The 22,379-nt window shown below is 45.0% G+C and overlaps 1 protein-coding gene across 6 annotated transcripts in view; it reads left to right on the forward strand.

Annotated features, from left to right (window-relative positions):
* LOC144686670 (formin-like protein 2) overlaps positions 1-22,379 on the forward strand; it is a 266,760-nt gene that overhangs the window by 157,582 nt on the left and 86,799 nt on the right. For all 6 annotated transcript variants that reach the window (XR_013577971.1, XR_013577972.1, XM_078552178.1 and 3 more), the window contains exons 3-4: positions 6,031-6,111; positions 18,550-18,626. Coding sequence is in view for 4 of the 6 variants with exons in the window: in XM_078552178.1 (XP_078408304.1) it covers positions 6,031-6,111; positions 18,550-18,626 (158 nt within the window). In the remaining 2 variants the exon portion in view is untranslated. The remainder of the gene's footprint in view (positions 1-6,030; positions 6,112-18,549; positions 18,627-22,379) is intronic.

Raw genomic sequence — 22,379 nt, forward strand, 5'->3', positions numbered from 1 at the left:
TGCCGGATGGTACTTGATGTAGGCACCAGTGTGTTGCAGCGGTCTCACTGCCATGCCAGTAACCCTAGCTGACAGCAGAGGTCAATAGAACCAACATTGATGTACTACTAACCTACAAAAGAAGGTAGAATATAGAATCATTGAATGATACAGCACACAAGGAGGCCATTCAGCATTGGTTGTTTGATAGAGCTATTCAATTCATCCAACTTCTATGCTCTTTCCCCATAACCCTGTAATTTTTTCCCATTGAGTATTTATCCAATTCTCTTTTGAGTGCTACTATTGGATCTGCTTCCACCACTCATTCAGACACTATTCCGGATCACAATTTGCTGTGTTTTAAAAATAATACTTCCTTATGCTGTCTCTGGCTCTTTTGCCAATCACCTTAAATCTGTGTCTTCTGTTTAATGATCCATCTGCCACTGAAAACAGTTTCTTCTTATTTACTCTATCAAAGCCTGGCAGGATTTTGAGCACTCCATGACATCTGCCCTTAACCTTTTTTCTTTTAGGAAGAACAACCGTAGTTTCTCCAGTCTCTCGAAGTCCCTCATCCCAGCTCCAGTAAATCTCCTCTTCTACATCCACTTCTACATCCGCTACAGGAACTTGACATCGTTTCGAAAGTTTGGTGCCCAGAACTAAACACACTGGCCCAGATTTTTTCAGTAGTGAAGTGATGGCACTCGCTGCTGACCTTGAAGAAAGCTGCCCATAAAGATCTAGTGATCCCTGTAGTGTGGATTTCACATTTCCTGATGCTAATTTCATTCTGGTGTCAACTGCAGGGGATCTCCAGCTCCCAGCAACAGTGATGTCTTAAAACAGGCTAAGCAGTCAATCGTAACAGAGTATTCTCACTGAAAGCAAAATAGGAATTGAAAAGAAAAGCAAAATACTTCATATACTGGAAATCTGAACTAAAACAGAAAATGCTGGAAAAACTCAGCGGGAGAGAGAAACAGAATTAATGTTTTGAGTCCACTATGACTTTTCTTCAGAATTTGTCCTACCCACCTGCCACCCTACCCACTTACCTTTCCCACCTACCCACCCTACGACCTTGCCCATTTACTCATTCATCCATTCACCCATTCACTAACAATCACCCTGGACATTTAAACTTACCTCATGGCAGCTAGAGCCTTAAAAGGCTTGTCTTCTCCATAACAGGACAGTGCTGTGATGGAATTCTTTGTGGGACTGTATGTTCTGTGTTTCTGAAGAAGAAATGTGAAGCACTGTCAAGGCGTTGAAAAGTTCGAGTGGAGCAGCAATCTGATGAGGATTGCTGCTTTATGGAAGATCTGAGCCACTATGTAGCAAAACATTCAGTGGTCCCAAAACCGATCCCCCCCTGGCCACTTGTCTTCAGTCTGAAAATCAGTTCTTCACCACCATTCTTTGCTTTCTGTCCCTTAGCCAATTTTGTATTCGTACTGCAACTGTCCCTTTTAATCCTATGGGCTTTAATTTTGCTTACAAATCTATTATGTGGTACTTTGTCAAATACCTTATGAAAGTCCATGTGCACAAAAACAACCATACTACCCAAGTGACTTTTCTACTTTCAGGTACCTCCTATTTATCTATTCCTATCCTATCTATATCACTGTTACTTTCTCCTTTAGTGCTGCCTTAGCAATATGCTCTTCTCTTGAGACAGGAAATGTTTTAAGTACTTATTTAGTATTTTAGCCATGCCCACTTTCTCCAAAGATGATCTTTTAGGACTATATTCAGCTTCACCTTTCATTTGACTACCCTTTTACTATTTATACATTTATAATAATTGGTTACTTATGTGTACAAGATTATTATATGACACAGGTTCAGTAAAGGAAGTATACTGCATGGGCATCCTTTGGTTAACTATTAATATTATCACACATCTGGCATTTGGTGCATCTAATCAGAGATTTGAATGCAGGCAATTGGTGATAAAAGTGATCCATTTTCTCCATTATAAAAGACTTTTGGTTTCCTCTTTGTATTAGTTGCTAGTCTATTCTCATACTCTCTCTTGTCCCTCATCTTTTCCTTTTTGGATCACCTCTGTGCTTTCTATCTTGGGTTTGGTTTTCAACGGAATTATGGGCAGAATTTTCCATTTGGCGTGCAGGGCGCACCAGACAGGCCGAAACACTAAATGACCCTTGATGATGTCGGGTGTGCGTCCCAACGTCACCGCGTAGTCACACGATGTCTCGTTTGGCTGCTCGTCCGCTGTTAATTGATAGGCCTATTAAGGCCATTAATCAGGTAATTAACCTGAATTTTATGCTGCCCGTCCAACCTTACGGTTGGCGGGAAGGCAAAAAGGCGAAGCGACCTTTACGTTTTTTAGGAAACCACATCCATGAGCGGGATGAGGTTTCCTAAAACTTTTACAAATTAAATAAAAACTTTCTTTGAAAAATAATAAAATCAAGTCCCACCTCATGTGACATAGTCACATGATGGGACACGTTTCATTAAATTTTAAATGTATTTATTTATTTTTTTAAAAAAGTGCTTCAATCTCCCTGAGGCACGGAGCTGCCTCAGGGAGATTAAAGCGCTCTTCCACGCGCGTGCACAAAAGAGCGCTGGACCCGACTCTCCCTCCTCCGCCCGCTCGCACAGATAGCGAGCGCTACCACTCTCAGTCCACGCAGGGTGGGCCTTAACCTGAAATTGTGGTGCGGAGCCGATTATGGACGGCGGTCGGCTCCTCAACCATGCCTGCCAATGATAGGAAAACCCTGGCCTATGAACCTTTGCTGTCATAAGCTTGCTTTCTCCATCTTATTTTAACCCCTGTCCTTGGTCTTCCAGGGAGCTTTAGTTGATTCCCTTGTGGGAATGTGTCTGCTCTGTACCCAATACACTGTTCTTATTCAAAATAGGTACAAAATTAATAAAAATTAAAGTTAAATGGTACATGCTCTTTTAAAATCATAATGTGATCATATTAACGGATTTACAAAGGTAGCCCACCATCAAGACACACTTAGAAAATTTAATTCAGTGTGCTAGGGCTGTGGATCTTGGCTGATGTACTGCTGTGAGGTCTATTGGAGTTTGAAGAAAATGAAGTGAATCAAACCCTACAGTGCAATCAGACTGTGCACCGTGTAGAGATAATGGTTGTGTAACGTAATTTTTCAGCCAAAAGTGTCACACTTAATAATTCAATTCCAAGAGTCTCGCTACTTGCAATATTCAACGCAAGTTTCAAAACCTAATACTTTCAAAGAAAAATCTTTGAGTAAAAAGCTTGTTATGTTTTTGCAATCACTTCCTGTAATTCATTCATTTATAAAATACCACAGTTAGCATATAGTGAGTGAATTAAAAAAATTAAGAAAGTAATGACACTATACATGCAATAATATACATGTTATTATACAAAAATAAAAAAGTCCATTGAAGGAGGATAAAAGGGGAGGATAAGAAGTCTATGATAATATTGCTTTAATGGTGTTTAGATTTTGGGTCTCACTGAAATGATGGATATCAGTAATGGAGAAAATGGATCACTTTATCACCAATTGCCTGCATTCGGATTTCTGGTTAGATGCACCAAATGCTAGATGTGTGATAATATTAAAAGTTAACCATAGGATGCCCATGCAGAATACTTCCTTTGCTGAATCTGTGTCATATATTAATCTTGTACACATAAGAAACCAATTTGCTAAAATAGCTTTTGCTATTCAAGGATGAAGACTGCATGCATGCCTTGTGGGTAGGAATGTAAATTTGGTGGGATTGCATACAAAACAAAAATCACTTGGTCTGTAATAGTACTGTGTAGACTTTTCCTGGCACTAAATCATTATATGGTTCCTCCAGTGGTTAGTGTCCAGCAAGTAGCTAAACCTAACAGACCAGAAAACCCCAGGTTCAATCCCCGGCCTGCGCTGGGTTGGTGGCAATGGTACTGTATTTGCAACTGGCTTCACTGGCTCTGAGTTGGAGAGGAAAGTTCACTGTGATTCATGCTTCTAATTGCTTACATATTCCCCTGCCTCATCTGGAAATTAGTGTGTAGGACAGAATTTGACACGGTTGTGATCATCATAATAACAGTCTGTTGACCTTGGCCATCGAAACTTGAGATTTGTGCCCGTGAAAATGTACACCAGCAAGAAAGAACTATATCAAAACAAGCACTTACAAGACTGGCTGGTGCCATCCAATACTTGGACTCTTAGAGATATTTGTTTTGAGCCTGCTCTAGTTTGTATTCTGCATTGACATCACAGAGATGTTTGTTCTGATGTTTTGATTGGGTTTGAAGCACAACAACTCTGTGCTAACTAATAGATGCTGCACAATTAGAAAATGCTGCCTGCTGAGGACATAAGTCAGCCCTGAGTTTGAGAAATGAAAATATCAGGTTGGTAGGTCAGAACTTGGTACTTTTCATGGGGATAATGTGCACTGCATCAAAATTAATTTTGGCCTAGATTTTCATCTGCACACCAGGTGCGCAGTCAGGGGAATTTCAGGCTCCACGAACCCAACTACTAAAAATGTCTGACCAAACGTCACATTTTCGTTCCGGGGTGACGGTGTTCCCTGGGAGTCAGGCCGGGCAACTGCAGAATGAGTGCATAGGATGCTGTGTGCTGAGGTGGAAGGCTGCCTCAGTGCTCTGGCACTGTGTTGAGGTTTAATAAAAAAAAGATAACACAGCCCTCACCCTCGCACCTCCTCACCCCTCCCCATGTCTCGTCCATGCTAGCCCAGCCACCTCATGTCCTTTGCTCACCCCCGTGGCCCTTATTATACTTCATGTTAACCTAGGTCCCTCTGCTCACCCCCATGGCCCTCCATAGCCCCTTTGCCAACCTATGCTCCTCCAACTGCCCCTATGGTCCTTTATAGCTCCTTTGCCAACCTAGTGCCAACTCACACCTACCCATGCCCCTACCCACCCTTTGCCCTTACACCTACCATACCAACTCACCCACCCAGTATCCACCATGGTCAGACCTCAGAGCCCATGTTGAGATTAAATAAAATAAAGTTCCATGTGTCTGTTGCAGACTTTATTTTAAAAGTAACTCTAATTCATAAAAACCCACTTACCGCATATACATTTCTTTAACTCCATTATCTCTTACAATAACAAACATTTCATTCAGTTGCATAATCCCTTATAAAAACAAGCATTGGAATTCATAGTGCCATTTCAAAGAGTCCATAAGCACTTGGAGCTGTCAATCAAACTGTAAAATGGCAGACACCCCAGTATAGTAATGGATGGCTGTGAAATCAATCATGCAACTCTAAAACAATAATGGAAGTTCTAAGGTTTATGTCAACAGACAGTGTGAAATAGCAAGCAATAATTTTGTTTTAACACTCAAGACATGTTTTTCAAAGACTTAAAGGGCAGCAGTTTTAAATGCCTCGACAACTTGACAGTTCCCTTTGACAGTTCATCTTGATGCTTTTGACAGTTCCAATGAGCTTCACAGTTCCAATGAGTTTATGCGCTTTTTACACAAGTTCATGCCTTCTCCCAAAGGGCACCTGACCTTCCTCAAAGGTGTCCCAGGATCATATCGAAAGGAGTACTTAGCTCTCCAAAAGGGTGCCCTGGCTATCCAAACAAATCCACAAAGCTCAGAGCTGCTCCAACCAGGTCTAAATTGCGCTCGTCAGCTTTTAGGAACGTCTCACACCAAAATTGCACATGAGGGGAGTGAGTTGCTGATTTTGATGGCAGCTGCCTCTATGAAGTGCGCATGCGCGAATCCCAACCAGGTCCCATTCCTGCCTCTGCGCAAATGGTAGGTGCCATGTTTGGGGGCGGGGCTTTCAATTCGGGCCTCTTCTGCCATTTTCTCCATAATGGAGAGACTTTCTATCATGGCAAAAATCTAGGCCTGAATCTTTGAATAGGAGACAGGGTAGATTTGAGCATGAAGTGCATTGAAATACAAAGTGACAACTCTTTGAAATTCAGCAATTTTAGATTTAAGTGGTAAAATTGCACAAGCTAATGTGTGAATATTTCTCTTAATATAGGAAAGGTTTCAAGTGAAAAATCCTCCACATACATACATTCTGAAACTGAAAGGTTATCTTGATCCAGCTGTAACCAGAAAGGTAAGAAATACTTAAAAATACTGGAGTTATTACACTGTCATTGTGAGTGCAATATCTTTCTCCATGAGTTCACCTCCTTCCTTCCTTTAAACCTTGGAGAGTTATTGTTTCATTCAAGTTCATGTTTTTATCATGTAACGAATTATAACAAGGTGTTAAGTGGCAACGTCAGAAGCTTTGCAGTGCCTGTTAACTAATTAATTGCTTCTCATTAATCACCACTGTACCTCCCATTGCTGTAGTTTTGAAGTAATGGGAAAAAATGGGAGCAGGACACTTGAGGTTTATTATCGCATTGCATACTCCATTATGACACAGGGCACCTGAATACCTTTTGGTTGTTGTGGGTGAAGAAGAAAGTGGCAACTCAGCTCAGTGATATATTGCTAAACAACTCATTTTGGCATGTGTTTGTGTAAATGAAAAACGCCAATTTCCTGTTCGAGAAGAAAATGACCTTTCGCAAAAAGAGTTTGGGTTAAATTAGCTTTTTAGCAGGAAGTGTGAAAACCATGAAACTAATTGTGATGCAGGCAATTGCAGCAACCATAAAAACAAAAAACTACTGCGGATGCTGGAAATCCAAAACAAAAACAGAATTACCTAGAAAAACTCAGCAGGTCTGGCAGCATCGGCGGAGAAGAAAAGAGTTGACGTTTCGAGTCCTCATGACCCTTCAGCAGAACTGAGTAAAGTTAGGAGAGGGGTGAAATATAAGCTGGTTTAAGGTGGGGGGTGGGGTGGGGAGAGAGAAGTTGGGGGAGTGCGGGGTGGTAGTAGGGACAATCAAGCAGTAATAGAAGCAGATAATCAAAAGATGTAACAGACAAAGGAACAAAGACGTGTTAAAGGTGGTGATATTATCTAAGAGAATGTGCTAATTAAGAATGGATGGCAGGACACTCAAGGTACAGCTCTAGTGGGGGTGGGGTGGAAAGACTGACAGGGCATTACAGGTATAGATTTAAAAATAGTGGAAATAGGTGGGAAAAGAAAAATCTATATAAATTATTGGAAAAAACAAAAGGGAGGGGGAAGAAACGGAAAGGGGGTGGGGATGGAGGAGGGAGTTCAAGATCTAAAGTTGTTGAATTCAATATTCAGTCCGGAGTCAGAAGATGAGGTGCTGTTCCTCCAGTTTGCGTTGGGCAACACCTGCCCCTTCACTTCCTCTTTCCTCACCGTCCAAGGGCCCAAACACTCCTTTCAAGTGAATCAGCATTTCAGTTGCATTTCCCCTAACTTAGTCTATTGCATTCGTTGCTCCCAATGCGGTCTCCTCTACATTGGAGAGACCAAACGTAAACTGGGCGACCGCTTTGCAGAACACCTGCGGTCTGTCTGCAACAAAGACCCAAACCTCCCTGTCGCTTGCCATTTTAACACTCCACCCTGCTCTCTTGCCCACATGTCTGTCCTTGGCTTGCTGCATTTTTCCAGTAAAGCCCAACACAAACTGGAGGAACAGCACATCATCTTCCGACTAGGCACTTTACAGGCTTCCGGACTCGAAATGTCAACTCTTTTCTTCTCCGCTGATGCTGCCAGACCTGCTGAGTTTTTCCAGGTAATTCTGTTTTTGAATTGCAGCAACCACTTTGCACAGAGCCCCATGACGATAGGTGTGAGTTAAGATTTTCTTTTTCTTTCTCTAGCTGGAGAGTAGGGGAAACAAAAGTACACTATAGTGAAAGGACTCAGACCACCATCCATAGTGAAAATCCTGTACTTAAACTGCAGTGCCTCAAGATTTATTGGAAGATTTCCAAAGGCACAATGGATATTGGAAACGCTCATGTATATAACTTTTTCTTTCTCCCACACACTCCAGCAAGAGAAACCATATGAAAACAATAAAGCTGGAATTAGCAGTAGGGTGTGAGATTGTGATTTTTGAAGTGGGAGGATGCAAGATTGTGAACTCACATGCAAGACTCTGACTTAATAGCCTGATTTAGTGGTGTGGCCTTGGTACATCAACTCCTCCAATTTTATTTTCCCACTATAAAGCATTGGAAAATTAATCTCAATTTATATATTTTAAAAGAATATACTGATCACAATATTGCATGATTATGATGGACACTGAAGAGTTTGCTACCTAAAATTGCTAATTTAATGGACAAGCAGAAATCATCAGGTTTATTTAAATATTCATTGTGCACATCCCCTTTCAGCATCAGAATATCGAAAATAAATGTCTTGATTTTTTTCTGAAGCAAAAGTAGTTAGTCCCATGAATCCGCCATGATTCTAAAAATATTTTATTTGGTCAGCACAGATGTTCTTGCATCCTGTGTGGATTTTATCAGCAGTTTTTTTTGTAGCACAGTCTGATGAGAGAAGTGCACTAAACAATTTGTTCCAACTTGAATAATCCTGGCTTTGTATTCTCAGTTTTTAAATGTGCCTCCAGTTCAAATGTAGGGGCTAACACGTTCTAGAGGCTTACAAGCCAATCAGACAGGGGCAAGGCAGAGAGCGTGTAATACAGTGTAGATATTATACTTTACCTCTCCATCCTATTGGGGATGAGTTTTATATTATAGTTCTATACCAAGTGTGAATGCCATTGTTTGGCACTTGCAGAAGCCTTTGGCAAAACACATACATCGTGGACTTTCAACATTTTCATTATGTAGTGAAAAATAAATTCCACAAAACTCAATTGGCATAAATTTTTAGTATTCGTAGTATGAATTGAAAACATACCAGAAGCATTCTATATGCTTCAATGAGGATGATTTAAAGTGTTCTTTTCATACGGTGTATAATAATCTACTGATATAAACAGATAATAAACATACAAAATTCTGTGTAGAAATATTGAGATCAGTAAAATTGCTTTGACTTTGGAAGAAATGTGCTATGAATTTTGAAGGTAAGTGCTGTTTCCCTATGGAAATCATAAACGATCAAAAGAATTCCCAGGGTGTTATCTCGCGAAAGGCAAAGCTATTTAAATTTGCTGTTAGTAGTGTGCACAGTCTTTACTGGTGTGGTGTGAGGTGCTTGATCATATTTTTGATCATTACAGATTACAGTCGTATTTCTACATGTAATCCAAAGGCAGAACTAACCTTTCTAAGTTTTGTAGAACAATTGTAATTAAATGTTAAGTACATTTCCCTGATTATACTATATTGCATGTTTCAATAGAAATGTAAAATATTGTTTTGATAATCAGAAATGAAGATATGTGGCATACATTTGGAACCCATTGTGTAACACTAGTAGGATTAGAGTGGATATTGAACATGATTGATTTATTTGGTTATAAATGAGTCTTGGACATTCAGCTGCTACCATGGAATTTAAAATCAGGGTTGATATGAATTTTGCATTTTCAGAGTTATAATGGGGATATTTAACTATATTTTCATACAGTGAACACTGCTGTTTAATATTGTTCCTATTCCCATTGTCAACTTTTCCTATCTCTCTTCCCACCTTCAAGATTAGAGTGGTTTTTGAAAAAGACTGAAGTGAAATAAAGAAAGTTCATCCTCAGAAAGAGGCAATTTGTTAACGTTACCTTTTTTAAAACTAGCATAATCGTATGAGATTATAGTGAATCTTATCAACTGATTTCTTTATACCTTTCTATAGCTAAGGTAGCAAATGGAAGGCATAGTGAAGTGTTTTTGAGGATGTTTCTGAAAGCATAGAGGGAGATTAAAGACAATAGGAGAAAGCATTGGATCATATCTTTCAGACCTATTTGATAGTTCCACACTTCCCAACGGGACATTTTTGCTATTTCCAGATCCAGTAAATTGTCTGTGACCCACCTGTGCTATCTAAAATCTAACCTGACCACACAGCAAATGACCCTCCGTACTGCAGAACTCTTTCTTAAAAAAAATCGTCCTCCTCCACTTCACAATATCGTCCATGTCAAAGTTGAATCTGAATGCCTTCTATAAATCTTAAGAACATGACTGAGCTCACCTGTTTCTTCATGAACAGTGGATAGAGGCACATAGACCAGCCTTTATAACTCCCAGCTTCAATTGAGAGAGAAGCAATTCATAATTTTCTGGGAAGTTAACCTGCTGTCAGGTGGATGTGAGCAGGACTGTGGCCATATGGGTGTCAAAGCCTTCACTACCAGTGCTCCAAGCCAGTGCTTCAAACCACTGGTTTGGTACACCCCATTGTGACTTGATCCTGGTGAGCAGGAATCCTCACGATTCTGACAACAAATAATCCCATCCAAAGGCCAAGTTTTTGTTCCCGAGTTGGGAAAATTCTCAACTCCCCAACCAGGCTTGGGAGAAACTACCCTGAAAGGTCTGATTTCTGTTCTGGGCTGGGAGGGGAAATGGGTGCTCAGGCCCACTGCACCTGGAAACGGTGTGGAGGCAGCCAAGGTGGGCTGGTTAAAAGGCCTGCCTCTGTGCCTTGGGACTTGGTCCCAGTTATAATGAAAGCACTCAAGCAAAAACAGTCCTTTAGCCCTCATATCCCTCCTCACCCATCCACTCTGCATACCCACCACCCATCTCCATGGTTCCCATACTCTTGTCCCTACTTAATGCTAACTTAATTCCAACTCATACCGACCCATGCCCCCCACTCATTCCCTTAGCCCTTTAAGCAAACTTAGTGCAACCCATGCCAACCCATAACACCTCACCCACCACCCTTTGCTTTTACACCCTCCATACCAACTCACCCAGTATCCATCATGGGCAGACACCAGCAGCCATGCTGGGATAGAGTAAAATAAAGTTCTAAGTATGCATTACAGACTACCCTAAATTGAAAAAAAACAGCCTTATTGATAAAAGCCCATTCAATATATTTAAATCCCTTCAAGTACTTCATCCCTTAAAAACAAACAAACATTTGTATTCACGGCCCACATCAAAGACAGGTAATCCCTTAATAACCACTTGGAGCTATCAATCAAACTTTTAAATTACAGGCCCCACCCTACTGTGATAATAGGTTGTGGAAGCAGTCAAGCAGCACTAATCCTATAATGATAGTCCTCAGGCTTATGTCAAACAAACAGCTAGTGAAATTGTAAGCATTTAAGCATTGGTTATTTTTTCAACTGAGTCAAAGCAGGCTGTTTCTTTTAAATGGAAGAGATTTAAATGACTTTGACAGGTTGACAATTCCACTGACCTTCCACAAGAACACAAGAAATAGGATCATGAGGAGATCATGTGACCTGTCGAGCCTGTTCTGCCATTCAATAAGATCAAGGCTGATCTTGGGTTTCAGCTCCACTTTCCTGCCACATCCCTTGATTCCCTGAGAGGCCAAAACTTTGTCTATCCCAGCCTTAAATGCATTCAATGATGGTTCATCCACAACCCTCTGAGGTAGAGAATTCCAAAGATTCACAACCCTTTGAGTGAAGTAATTTCTCTTTATCTCAGTCCTAAATGATCAGCCCCTTATCCTGAGAGTGTGCCCCCGTGTTTTCGATTCCCGATCAGCTAAAATAATCTCGCAGCGTCCACTCTTATCAATTTCCTTCAGCATCTTGTATGTTTCAATGAGGTTGCCTCTCATTCTTCTAAACTCCAGAGAATATAAGCCCAATTTACTCAACCTCTCATCATAGGACAACCCCATCATCCCAGAGATCAATTTCGTGAACCTTCGCTGTACAGCATCCAATGCAAGTATATCCTTTCTTAAATGTGGAGACCAAGAAATGCATACAGTACTCCAGATGTGGTCTCACCAAAACCCTGCACAATTGTAGCAAGACTTCTTTATTCCTGTACTGCAAGTCCCATGCAATAAAGGCCAACATTCCACTTGTCTTCCCCATTGCTTGCTGCACCTAAATTTCTGCATTCCTTATATGAGCACACCCAGGTCTCTTTGAGCATCAACACTTACAAGTTTCTCACCTTATAAAGAATATTCCACTTCTCTATTCTTACAAGCAATAAATAATTTCACACTTCCCTACATTATACTCCATCTGCTATCTTGTTGCCCACTCACTTAACCTGACTATGGGTGGAATTTTCCTTGCCGGCTGGCATTGGGCATGATCGGTGCCGTGAGCGGACAATATGGTGCGATCGGTTTTACAACGGTTGGAAACCGGTTTGTGATTGTCCAGTCAGCACATTGATGGCGGGCTGCGTTTCTTGCCATCGGACATCGGGAACCTCATTGTAATACATCAGCATATTATCAGGCCAGCCCGCTGGATCGTCCATCCATGTCGGTGGGAAAGCACACCAACGTGTTTCACAACAGCACATAAAGGTGTGCACTTTGCGGTCTGCACTTTAAGGGGAACTTGGAGGTGAGTACACAGTAATGTAGTGCAGCACTCGCCAGGGCCGCTTGTTGGACTTCAAGCTTCAGGGCATCGGCGGGTTGGGGTTAAGGGCATCCCTACCATTGAGGCCACTGCTGGCGGGGAGGGGGGGTGGTGGGTGAAGGGTAGCCCTACCTTTGAATATTAGCACACAAGCAGTCGGGGTGAGGGAAGTGGCCACGCATTAGGAAAACCTATATGAAGTGACCATTCCTATGCAGCTGAGACAGTTCAGGCACAGCTACATTGATATCATTGGGTCGAGTTCCCAGTTTATCTGCCGACTCAAACAACGCAGAGGCATCAAAGTGCCACCAAGTGCTCCAGAGCTACCCCCCACCCCAGCAACCCCCTTTAGCACAGACTGTAAATTCATGAGCATTTTAGTGGACTGCGGAACAGTTGGACAACTGCACACGTTGTACAATCTCCTGGCTAAAGCTGGCCATGGAGCAGTCACTGCTGAAGGCGCTCACAGCTTCTTGCAATCTCAGCATCCCGGTTTGGACCAGTCTCCCCCATGGTTCAAGCTAACAAGGCAGCCATGCAGCGCACTAATCTCTGGCCATCCAAGCGGTGACCAGCACGCTCCGGGAAGTGTTAAGGGGCCGTCACACTTAACCAGGATAGGTTCTTAGTGCACCCATGCTAACCATGTGTCTCTCTCTTTCAGTGTGCAGGAGGAGTACATCAGGATCATGGAGCCTGGTGAACTAGCTGTATGCCTGATGGCCTACATAGCGCAAAGACAACAGAGGAGAGAGTGACTGAGGCTCCTGACTGTGCAGAGGCAGGAGCAGCAACCTCAGGAAGAAGGGGTGGCAGGGCTCCCGCACATGCCGTCCAAGAGCCACAGTGAGCCATCTCAGGCTGGCGCCCAGCGACACCCAGGGTCTATAGACGCCGCCTGTCATTTCTGCAGATGACTGAGAACCAGTGTCGCCGAAGACTGAGCATGTCTAGGGAACTGGTCAGTCACATCTGTCAGCTACTGCAGGATTTGGCACCATGGACACATGGAGGGCATCCACTGCCAGTGGCTGTGAAAGTGACCGCGGCGTTCAATTTCTACACCAGTGGCTCCTTTCAGGGCTCTACAGGTGACCTCTGTGGGATTTCACAATCCACCACCCACAAATGCATCCATGAGCTCACGGATGCCATCTTTGCGAGGGCACACAACTTTGTGCATTTCACCTGGGACCGGGACAGCCAGGATCTAAGAGCAATTGGATCCGCCCAGATCTCGGGTTTCCCGCAGATGCAGGGTGTGATTGACTGCATTCATGTGGCGCTCAGATCTCCGGCGCAACACACATGGTGGACTACATCGACCGCAAGGGCTTCCATTTGCTGAATGTGTAGCTGGTGTGCGACCACCAGAAACGCATCCTGCTGGTGTGCACATGGTTTCCAGGGAGTGTGAACATCCTCAGTCGGTCACAGATCCCTGAAGTCTTCCAGGGTCCACAGAAGCTGGAAGCTGCAGGGATGACTCCTTGGAGACAAGGGCTACCCGCAGAGGCTGTGGCTGATGATACCTGTGCAGTGGCCTCAGACTGCAGCAGAACGATGGTATAATAAAGCTCATGCTGCAGCTCTCAATTTGGTGGAGTAGACCATTGGGATGTTGAAGATGCGGTTCCGGTGCTTGGACCAGCCTGGTGGAGCCCTGCAATACAGTCCGCAGAGGGTGTCACACATCGTCGTCATCTGCTATGCCCTTTACAACCTGGCGCTCCAATGGGGAGACAAGCTGGCTGAAGAGGAGGATGCTGAAGGGGATGAGGGTGAGGAGGTCCTCGGAGGTGACGATGATGGGGATAAGGCCCTCGCACTGGCTAGATGAGGCAGCCGCACTCGGGAGGCCCTCATAGCTGCTAGATTTGTGGAGATGCTGATAACATGCAGTGAGGTGACCCCATAGATCCTTACATCACATCTGTGAACATCTGACTCCACTCTGCCTTATGGCAGCGCACATACCCTCTGTGAGAATGCTCCTGTCATGGAGATGCAGTGGAGGCCCTAATAGTCACTAGATTCCAGGAGGATGATGATGACATGCAGTGAGGACACCCCATGAAACTTCACATAGCCTCTGAGAATGTCTGACTCCTGTCTGGCTGAGGACAGCTTGCTTGCGCTTTGTGGCCAGGGTCATATCATAGAGACGCAGCCATGAAACTTGAGAAGCATCTGATCCTTTGTCCGCCTTCAGGAGCACAGCATTAGTGGGCACAGATGCCGAAGAGATGGGGGCCAGCCCCCCTTAAAGGTGCTGAGAGCACACCAAGAGATTGAGAAAACTATGTGACGCCTGCCCACTACATTCTGGCTGCAATGACCAGCACTGCCGAAGTGCAGGCATCAGTAATGTTTCCAGGGAGTGTGAGGCCGGACCATTACTTTGGTCTGAAGGCTGCACAGAGCACAGGGAAGAGGCCCTGGACTGAGACACCTGCCTTTATCCTGTGCAGAAAGGTTTCACATCTGAGTGGCACGAACACTGCTCATCAGAACAAGGAGCCATAGGCAGGGAGACATTCTTGGGAGTTTGTTGACAATAGTGAACAGTATGTACAAGTGATAACACCTGTGCCCAGGCTGTACAACTAATTCTCCTTAACTTTCCTAACCCTGCCGCTACGCCTTGGTGCTCCTCGGACATCCACAGCGGAGGTGGAGGGAACCTGCTGGCTGCAATGTCCTGTCTTTGCTGACTTTAGCGGGCATACTCTGGAGGGCCCTGGCCTGCTTTCAGGGTCCTCTTCGGCCTGTGGAGCTGGAGCTGATGAGGTCACAGGGCTGGACACTCTCGGAGTCACCTGGATGGATGGCCCTGCAGCATGCACCTGCTGATTCTCCTCCCTATGGGTGCCCAGCAGCCCCAGGCTGACTCCTTGAGGGGCAGGAGTGGCTGGAGTGAGATCGAGCTGCCTGGCACCCCTCTTGCGTACATACTGTTGGAGGTCAACTATGGCATCAGCGATGGAGTCGAGCCTAAGCGGCAGTACAGGAGCGAAGTCCTGGACCAAGGTCTCCATGGCGGCCGCCATCCTACCAATGTTGACCTCGGTGTGTTGGCCTACTGGTGCTATTACCTCAGAGTGAAGGCGGATGGACTCCTCCATCGTGCTTTACAATCTGAGGAGTGCAGCAGACATCCCTTCCTGATGTTCCCCAGCTTGCCTCTGCAGCTCCAGCAACTGTGTCATGACTGAGAACAGAGGCTCGTCATCTGACTCGGACTCAGCAACATTCTGACCTCCAGCAGTCCTCTGCATGCCAGAAACCTGGGAAGTCCCTGCCTCCCCCTGCTGTGGATCAGACAGTGCAATGTGCTCACCTGATTGTGATCTTGTGGCTATTCTAAAGCTGGGTCCCACTGAGGTGTGTGTCTCTGCGCTGGTGGAGGGTGTGGGTGAGCGCTGTGATGGGACTTCAGGGAGGGTGCCTCTAGATTCCTCCTTAGAAGTTTCTTCGGGGCTTGATTGGAGGCCCTGGGTCATGGACTCTGTCGGCTGTTTGGCAGATGTGCCTGCAAAAGCAAGGGGAGATAATTAATGGCAGTGGCCTGTGAAAGAGGACACGTCACTCCCGGCATGGTTGTCTGACGGATGTTGCACTGCTGGATCCTCACTTGGTAGAGTAGCATAGACCTCACTGTCAGCACAGGACCGGTTCAGATCCTCGCCGGCCAGCTGGATGGCTCAATTTTCAAAGTCCGTGAGGACCTCAATTTCGGGCATTCTGCCACCGGTCTGCGGCCTCTCTCTCTTGTTGTATGCCAGCTTGTCCTGCATGGATATAGATGGAGAAAGTGTAAGCAAGACACCTGTCAAGCCAGATGATAAGTATGCCTGGCCTGTGTAGGTGGTGAGTGGTCCCATGGACGGGATGAGAACAATGACGGTGAGTGTGAGAGAGTGAATGGTGATTTCCCTTGAACTGGTAGTGTGAGGGATCTGTGGATGTGTGATGGGTTTGTGAGTGCGTGAGTTGAGAGCGATGAGAAGAGTGACCTACCCTTGCGTAATGGAGGAGATCATTCATCTTCTTGCAGCACTGGGTGGTTGTCCTCTTTTGAAGGGCATTGGCACTGACCACCAGCTCCCAAGCTGGGTTAGTGCTGTTGCTACCCATCCTGTGGCCAGAGTGGGGGTAGAGGATGTCCCACCAGGCCTCCACGGCATCCAAAAGGCGCTCGAGGGACGCATTGCTGAACTTCAGGGCTGCAGTTGTCTTCAGTTTCAGTGCCATGTCTTCCGTGTGTAGCAGTGGTGATCTGGAAGCAGTGAGATGTGTGCTTGCGACTGGACTTTAAATACGGCGCCCGGCGAGATGCTGCGGCAGGGTGATGGCGGGTGGGCAGGCGAATGAGAGCCTGCCCACCATGGAAACTCGTGTTTCCCGCGAGTGCATAAATAATGTGGCTGGTTTGGGACGATACGGCGTGAAAACCTGCCATCACGGCCGGCGGATAAAATGTCGTTACCGCCACCGTACTTAGTGCAAATCTGGGACGATTCTGTCCTGTATCTTTGCAACCTTTCCATGTCCTTCCGACAACTTACCTTCCCACCTAGCTTTGCATCATCAGCAAACTTAATACATTACACTCAGTCTCTTCATCTAAATCATTAATATAGATTGTAAATAGCTGAGGCCCTGCATCGATCCTAGTGGTACTCCACTTTTCATTGCATGCCAACTTGAAAAAGCCCTGTTTGTGCCCACCCTCTGCTTCTTGTCTGTTAACCAATCCTCTATTCATGCTAATATATTACCCCCAACTCCATGAGCCCTTATCTTGTCCATTAATCTTGTGTAGCACCTGATTGAATGAATGCCTTTTGGAAATCCAGGTGTACTGCATCTACTGGTTCCCTTTTATTTACCCTATTATTTACAGCTGCAAAAAAACTCCAATAAATTTGTCAAACAGGATTTCCCTTTAGTACAACCATGTTGACTGTGTCTGATCATACTATGGTTTTCTTAGTGTATTGTTAAGACTTCCTTAATAATAGATTCCAGTATTTTCCTGAAGACTGATATTCGGCTAACTGGCCTGACGTTCATTGTTTCCTCTCTCCTTCCTTGAAAAGTAGTGTAACATTTGCCAACTTCCAATCTGATGAGGACTGCTCCCGAATCTAGAAAACATATTTTGTGCACATTAACATCTACTGTTAACAATCCAAAAGGTCACCTGACCACTCCAAAGAACTCTGGTTGGCTTAGAACATTTCCCCGAATGTCTTAAGCCCGTGAGTTGTGTTTTGGAATTCCCGGTAATGAAAGTTGCTTCTGATTGAAGGCAGCTGTACTTAAAAATCTGCTGCTGCCTCCGTGTGAAATACCCCCCACCCCTGCTACCCTGGTGAAAATGGTGGGTGCCACATTTGGGGGCGGAACTTAAGGAATTAGGGCTCCGGTGCCATCTTGGCTAAGGCATGAAGTCCCTTAGCAAAAATTCAGACTTGAGTGTGAAGATCAGTTATAGGCCCCTCAAAGGAGCCACTGTCGTCTGTTCTACTTTGACCTGAGAAAGCATGTTCTGCTCAATAACAAAATAAAGTGGGGTGGGGGTTTGGGGAAGAAAGCTTAATTTTTCAGTATCATATTACAGTGTGTTTGTCAGACTGGCCCTGATAGCAATCAGGTTCCTACACTGAACCTTGCCTCTCTCCTCCTAAATTTGCACCATGTCACTGTGTTCTTTTAACATACATAGAATGCAAAACAAAGGGACTGCAAGATCTTCTTCGTTCTTGGCATAACTTACACCCTCCAGGAACAACGATACCAACCATCTGTCTCTGTAACCCCTGCAAGGCAGTAGTTTTCGTTTGGTGTTAAGTGATTAAAATAGTTTCATTTTAGCACAATAGTGCAGGTACTTTATATAGGAGCAGTAACAGATGACCGTGTATGGTACTAATCAGTAACACAATATCTTTTTTATGTTCAACACATGGTTTTCCTCAGAATCTTTTAAAACTAGGCTGCATTGTTATGGTGTGTGTCGGATTCATGCATTTGACAACTGAATACCCTGCAAGGTATGTTACCTGTTTCAGTTTTGAATCGATGACCCATTCTCATCCTAAATGTTTTCAATTAAATATTTTCAGAAGTTCAGACGAAGAGTGCAAGAATCAACTCAAGTACTGCGAGAACTGGAGATTTCTCTGAGAACAAACTATATTGGGTAAGTTTGAACGTTTTGCAAAAGGGTCATTCTCTCTGTCAATTCACCTAGTGAATGAGATTGGGTTATACTTTTCACAGGTTTTAATATAACAAAACTTGCACCTAAACCATATTTTGTTTCTTGTTAGCAAGTGAAAGTAATTATTTTGAACCTGTTAGGAATTAGCTGATGCCTTTGTAGCAGAGCACAGACACAGATGTGTGTCCAAAGTTCCCTAGTATTGAATTCCTAATCTACATTTTACAACAGTGCTTATAAGATCCTTGTCAGAAGGAAAGGAAAATTGGAGAGTCCATCTCAGGCTAATTTCACACACCAGAGAACAGGTCTTCTGTCCATTTCCATGATGGGTTTTCTCAAATCATAAGAGGAGTAAAAGGGAAAAATACATTTTAATAAGCTCATAAAGGATTCTAAAGAATGTCCAAAAGAATGTGAATTTGAAAATTCAGTGCCTAGGCATTCCAGAGACAAATGTAATTTGAAAGCTGACAGCGGTTCTTATGCCCACAGGCAAACAACAGAAAGACTCTTTTGTAGTCTTGGGAGCTGCACAAATGCACGTGAAGCTGTTGATGGCAGGAAGTGGGGAGAACTTATCAGGATAAGATGAAATGGTGCACAGGGCACAGGAACTAGATAGCCGTGTGATGAAATAAATATTCCTGAAGGCACAGGCAGCTTTAAAGACACAGGTTCTGTTGGTTTCAGATCATTATTCATTGTATATAGAATAGGCTGCTATGTGATAATAATAATAAGATAAACAATTAAATTGGGCCGTAACTTCCGACTATCGTCGTAAAATGCTGGCCTGCAGAAATTAGAAGAAATAAATTCCTACTTACTTGGTCCTGAAAATTATGTTGCCACTTCTGTTCACCGGAGCTGCTTGGGGCCTGCATCGAAAGGCTCTTCGCAGGCACCAGCGAAGTGTAGATCCATTGTATTCAAGGAGGCCTCATCCTCTCCTTTACAGCACTTGCTGCCGTCAAGCATGTAAGTTTAAAGGGCCAGGGAAATAGACAGGCCAGGGGAAGGTAAGTGTCTAAGGTGAGCACAGAGGACTTGCAGATGTCCAGGGGTGGAATGGGTGGGGTGTCTGGGGGCTGTTGGAGGTCAGGTGGGGTGATTGTTGGGAGAGGGTATCTGAAGTCGGGCGTGGAGGTCGGTAGGAGTGGTCATGGGATTGAGGGGGATGGTCAGAAGCCTGGGGAGGTGTGCGTGTGGGGGGGCTGTTGGAGGTCAGAGGGGTGGGGTCAGAGGTCAGGAGCGGAGGTCAGCCGGAGATCTGGGGAGCTCATTGAGGGGGGTGATGGTTTGTGGGGGTTCCAAGGGCCAGGCCAGTCGTTGGGGGGGGCGGGGTGTGGGGGGCAGTGGCGGGGCTGAGGTCCCGGGTGCGTGGGAGTCGGAGGTCTGGGGGTGTCGGAGTTCGGTGGGGGGGGGTTTGGGGTTGTCAGAGTTTGGAGGTGGGGGTGCTGGGGGGGTGTCGGAGGGGCTAGGAGTTGTCAGAGTTCGGGGGTGTTTTGGGAGGTTCGGGGGGTGTCGGGGTTCGGGGGGTGTCGGGGTTCGGGGTTGTCGGGGTTCGGGGGGGTGTCGGGGTTCGGGTGGGTGTCGGGGTTCGGGGGGTGTCGGGGTTCGGGGGGTGTCGGGGTTCGGGGGGTGTCGGGGTTCGGGGGGAGGTGTCGGGGTTCGGGGGGAGGTGTCGGAGTTCAGGGGTGTCGGTGTTCGGGGGTGTCGGTGTTCGGGGGGGTTTGGGGTTGTCGGAGCTCGGGGGGCTGGGGGATGTCTGAGTTCGGGGGGGTCGGGAGGTGTCGGAGTTCGGTTGGGGGGTGTTGGATTTCGGGGGATTGGCGGGATGTTGGAGTTCGGGGTGGTGTGGAGGGAATCCTGTGCTGCAGGTGCAGTCGGGGGTGTGGGGTAGTCCTGTGGGGTCGGTCTGGGTCTTTGCAATAGTTACTCAGAAGTTAGAAGAGATTTTAATTCTTCTAGCCTTTTCCGAGTAAATATTTGGTATAACCCCAGCGGAACCATCCGAATTTTGCGATTTAAGCCACATTTTCAGATGGTTCCCAGCGCAGCGCAATTGTCCAGAGGAAGTTTGTATGCCTGGACAGTTGCCTTGCAAACCTTTACCTGGGAATTTCCGGAAGGTATTCCCCAGCGCATCTTTGGGCTACCCCCAAAATCTGACGCTGGGGAGCTCGGAAGTTACGGGCCATTGTTTTTCAAGCCCTCTGGATGTCCCAAAAAAACTCTGCAGCCAACAAATTACTTTTAAAGTGTAGTCAGTATTATGATGCAGGAAAACATGACAGCCAATTTGCAAACAGCAATGTCCCACAGACAGCAATGAGATAGATAACCAGATTTCCTGTGTAAAGGGTTAACATAGAAGCATATGATGATGACGTGACATCACATGACTGAGTAACGGAGATTTGGAGGGAGGAGAAGGTCCAACTTCGTGCAGAGGTCCTATTATATACATAGTCGCTGTAAATAAAGAATAACGATTTTAACAAGCTATAGTCTCAAGCAGCCTACTTTGGGAGAATAGAGAAGCCCCAAAGAACCCCATCTAGACCCCGAAAACACGATGAAATATGGTGACAGTGGTGGTGGCAGCGGACAGAGTAAAAGACCCAGGAAAACTTTAAGAAGCAGCTACAGACCTGGCAAGCCCTAGAAAGACAAGCCCTTGAAAGAAGGACAAAAGGAACAGATTCAAGACTCACCAAAAAGACCAAAAAACCAGGACATCACCGGTGCAGCAGATGCAAGCTGAGACACAGACCCGGAGTCTGGAAAGCAGTGAACACAGACCCAAAGCAACAAGCATGAAGCAGCAACAATTCCAGGGCTCAGTAGAAGCATGGACTCATGCTACCACTCCTAGAACCATATTGGCTTGGAAAACGCCCAGAACTGAGACAACTGGAGAAAATGGTTCACGAAATATAGAACTGCTTCTGGCTTATGCAAAAAAATCAAAAAGACCAGGTCAGCCCACTACTTTATGCAGTTGGACCCATTGCTGACGACCCGATAGCAAGGCAGGGAGTTGTTGAGACTTCAATTTAGGAAGAAATCCTGCAAGCATTTGATTCATATTTCAGTGTCCACAGAAACTTAACTATAGAAAGGGCAAAATTTAACAAGGGAAAGTAAAGACCAAGTGAAAGCATGGATTCGTTCATCAATGAGCTATACAGGCTGTCAGGGAACAGCGATTGTGACAGAATCGTAGTAGGGATTCTGGACGAAGCATTATCAGATCTCATATATCCAAGTGAGGAATTAATACTAGTCAAATTGCGAGGCAAACTCAGCTTGGAAAACAAAATTGGGCCTTTGTTCGTGGAGAAGGTGAGGTCCCGTGGAGAAGATCGAGTGAGACCATTCAGTTTGTAGGCTTTAAGAGAGAAAATGCGCCAAAGCCTAAGCCAGCCAAAATGAGGAAAAGCACACCAACCACCATCTTGAAATGTCATCAATGTGGCGCTAACAAACCGCACAAGAGAGAAGAATGTCCAGCAGGGGAGCAGTGTGCCAGAAGTGTGGAAAAATAGGACACTTCAAAACTGTCTGTCGCTTGAAAATGCTGGCAACCTGTAAACAGAGAGAGAAAATAAAGCAAAGTCATATCCAAGAAGTAGAAGAATTACAGAAAAAAGGGACCTTCCTAGGGGAGGTAAATGATAGTAAAAACAAATGCTGGTGTATTAAACTTGAAGTGGATGGACATCC

Source organism: Cetorhinus maximus, chromosome 11 (assembly GCF_964194155.1).
Source record: "Cetorhinus maximus chromosome 11, sCetMax3.hap1.1, whole genome shotgun sequence".
Classification (NCBI taxonomy): Eukaryota; Metazoa; Chordata; class Chondrichthyes; order Lamniformes; family Cetorhinidae; genus Cetorhinus; species Cetorhinus maximus.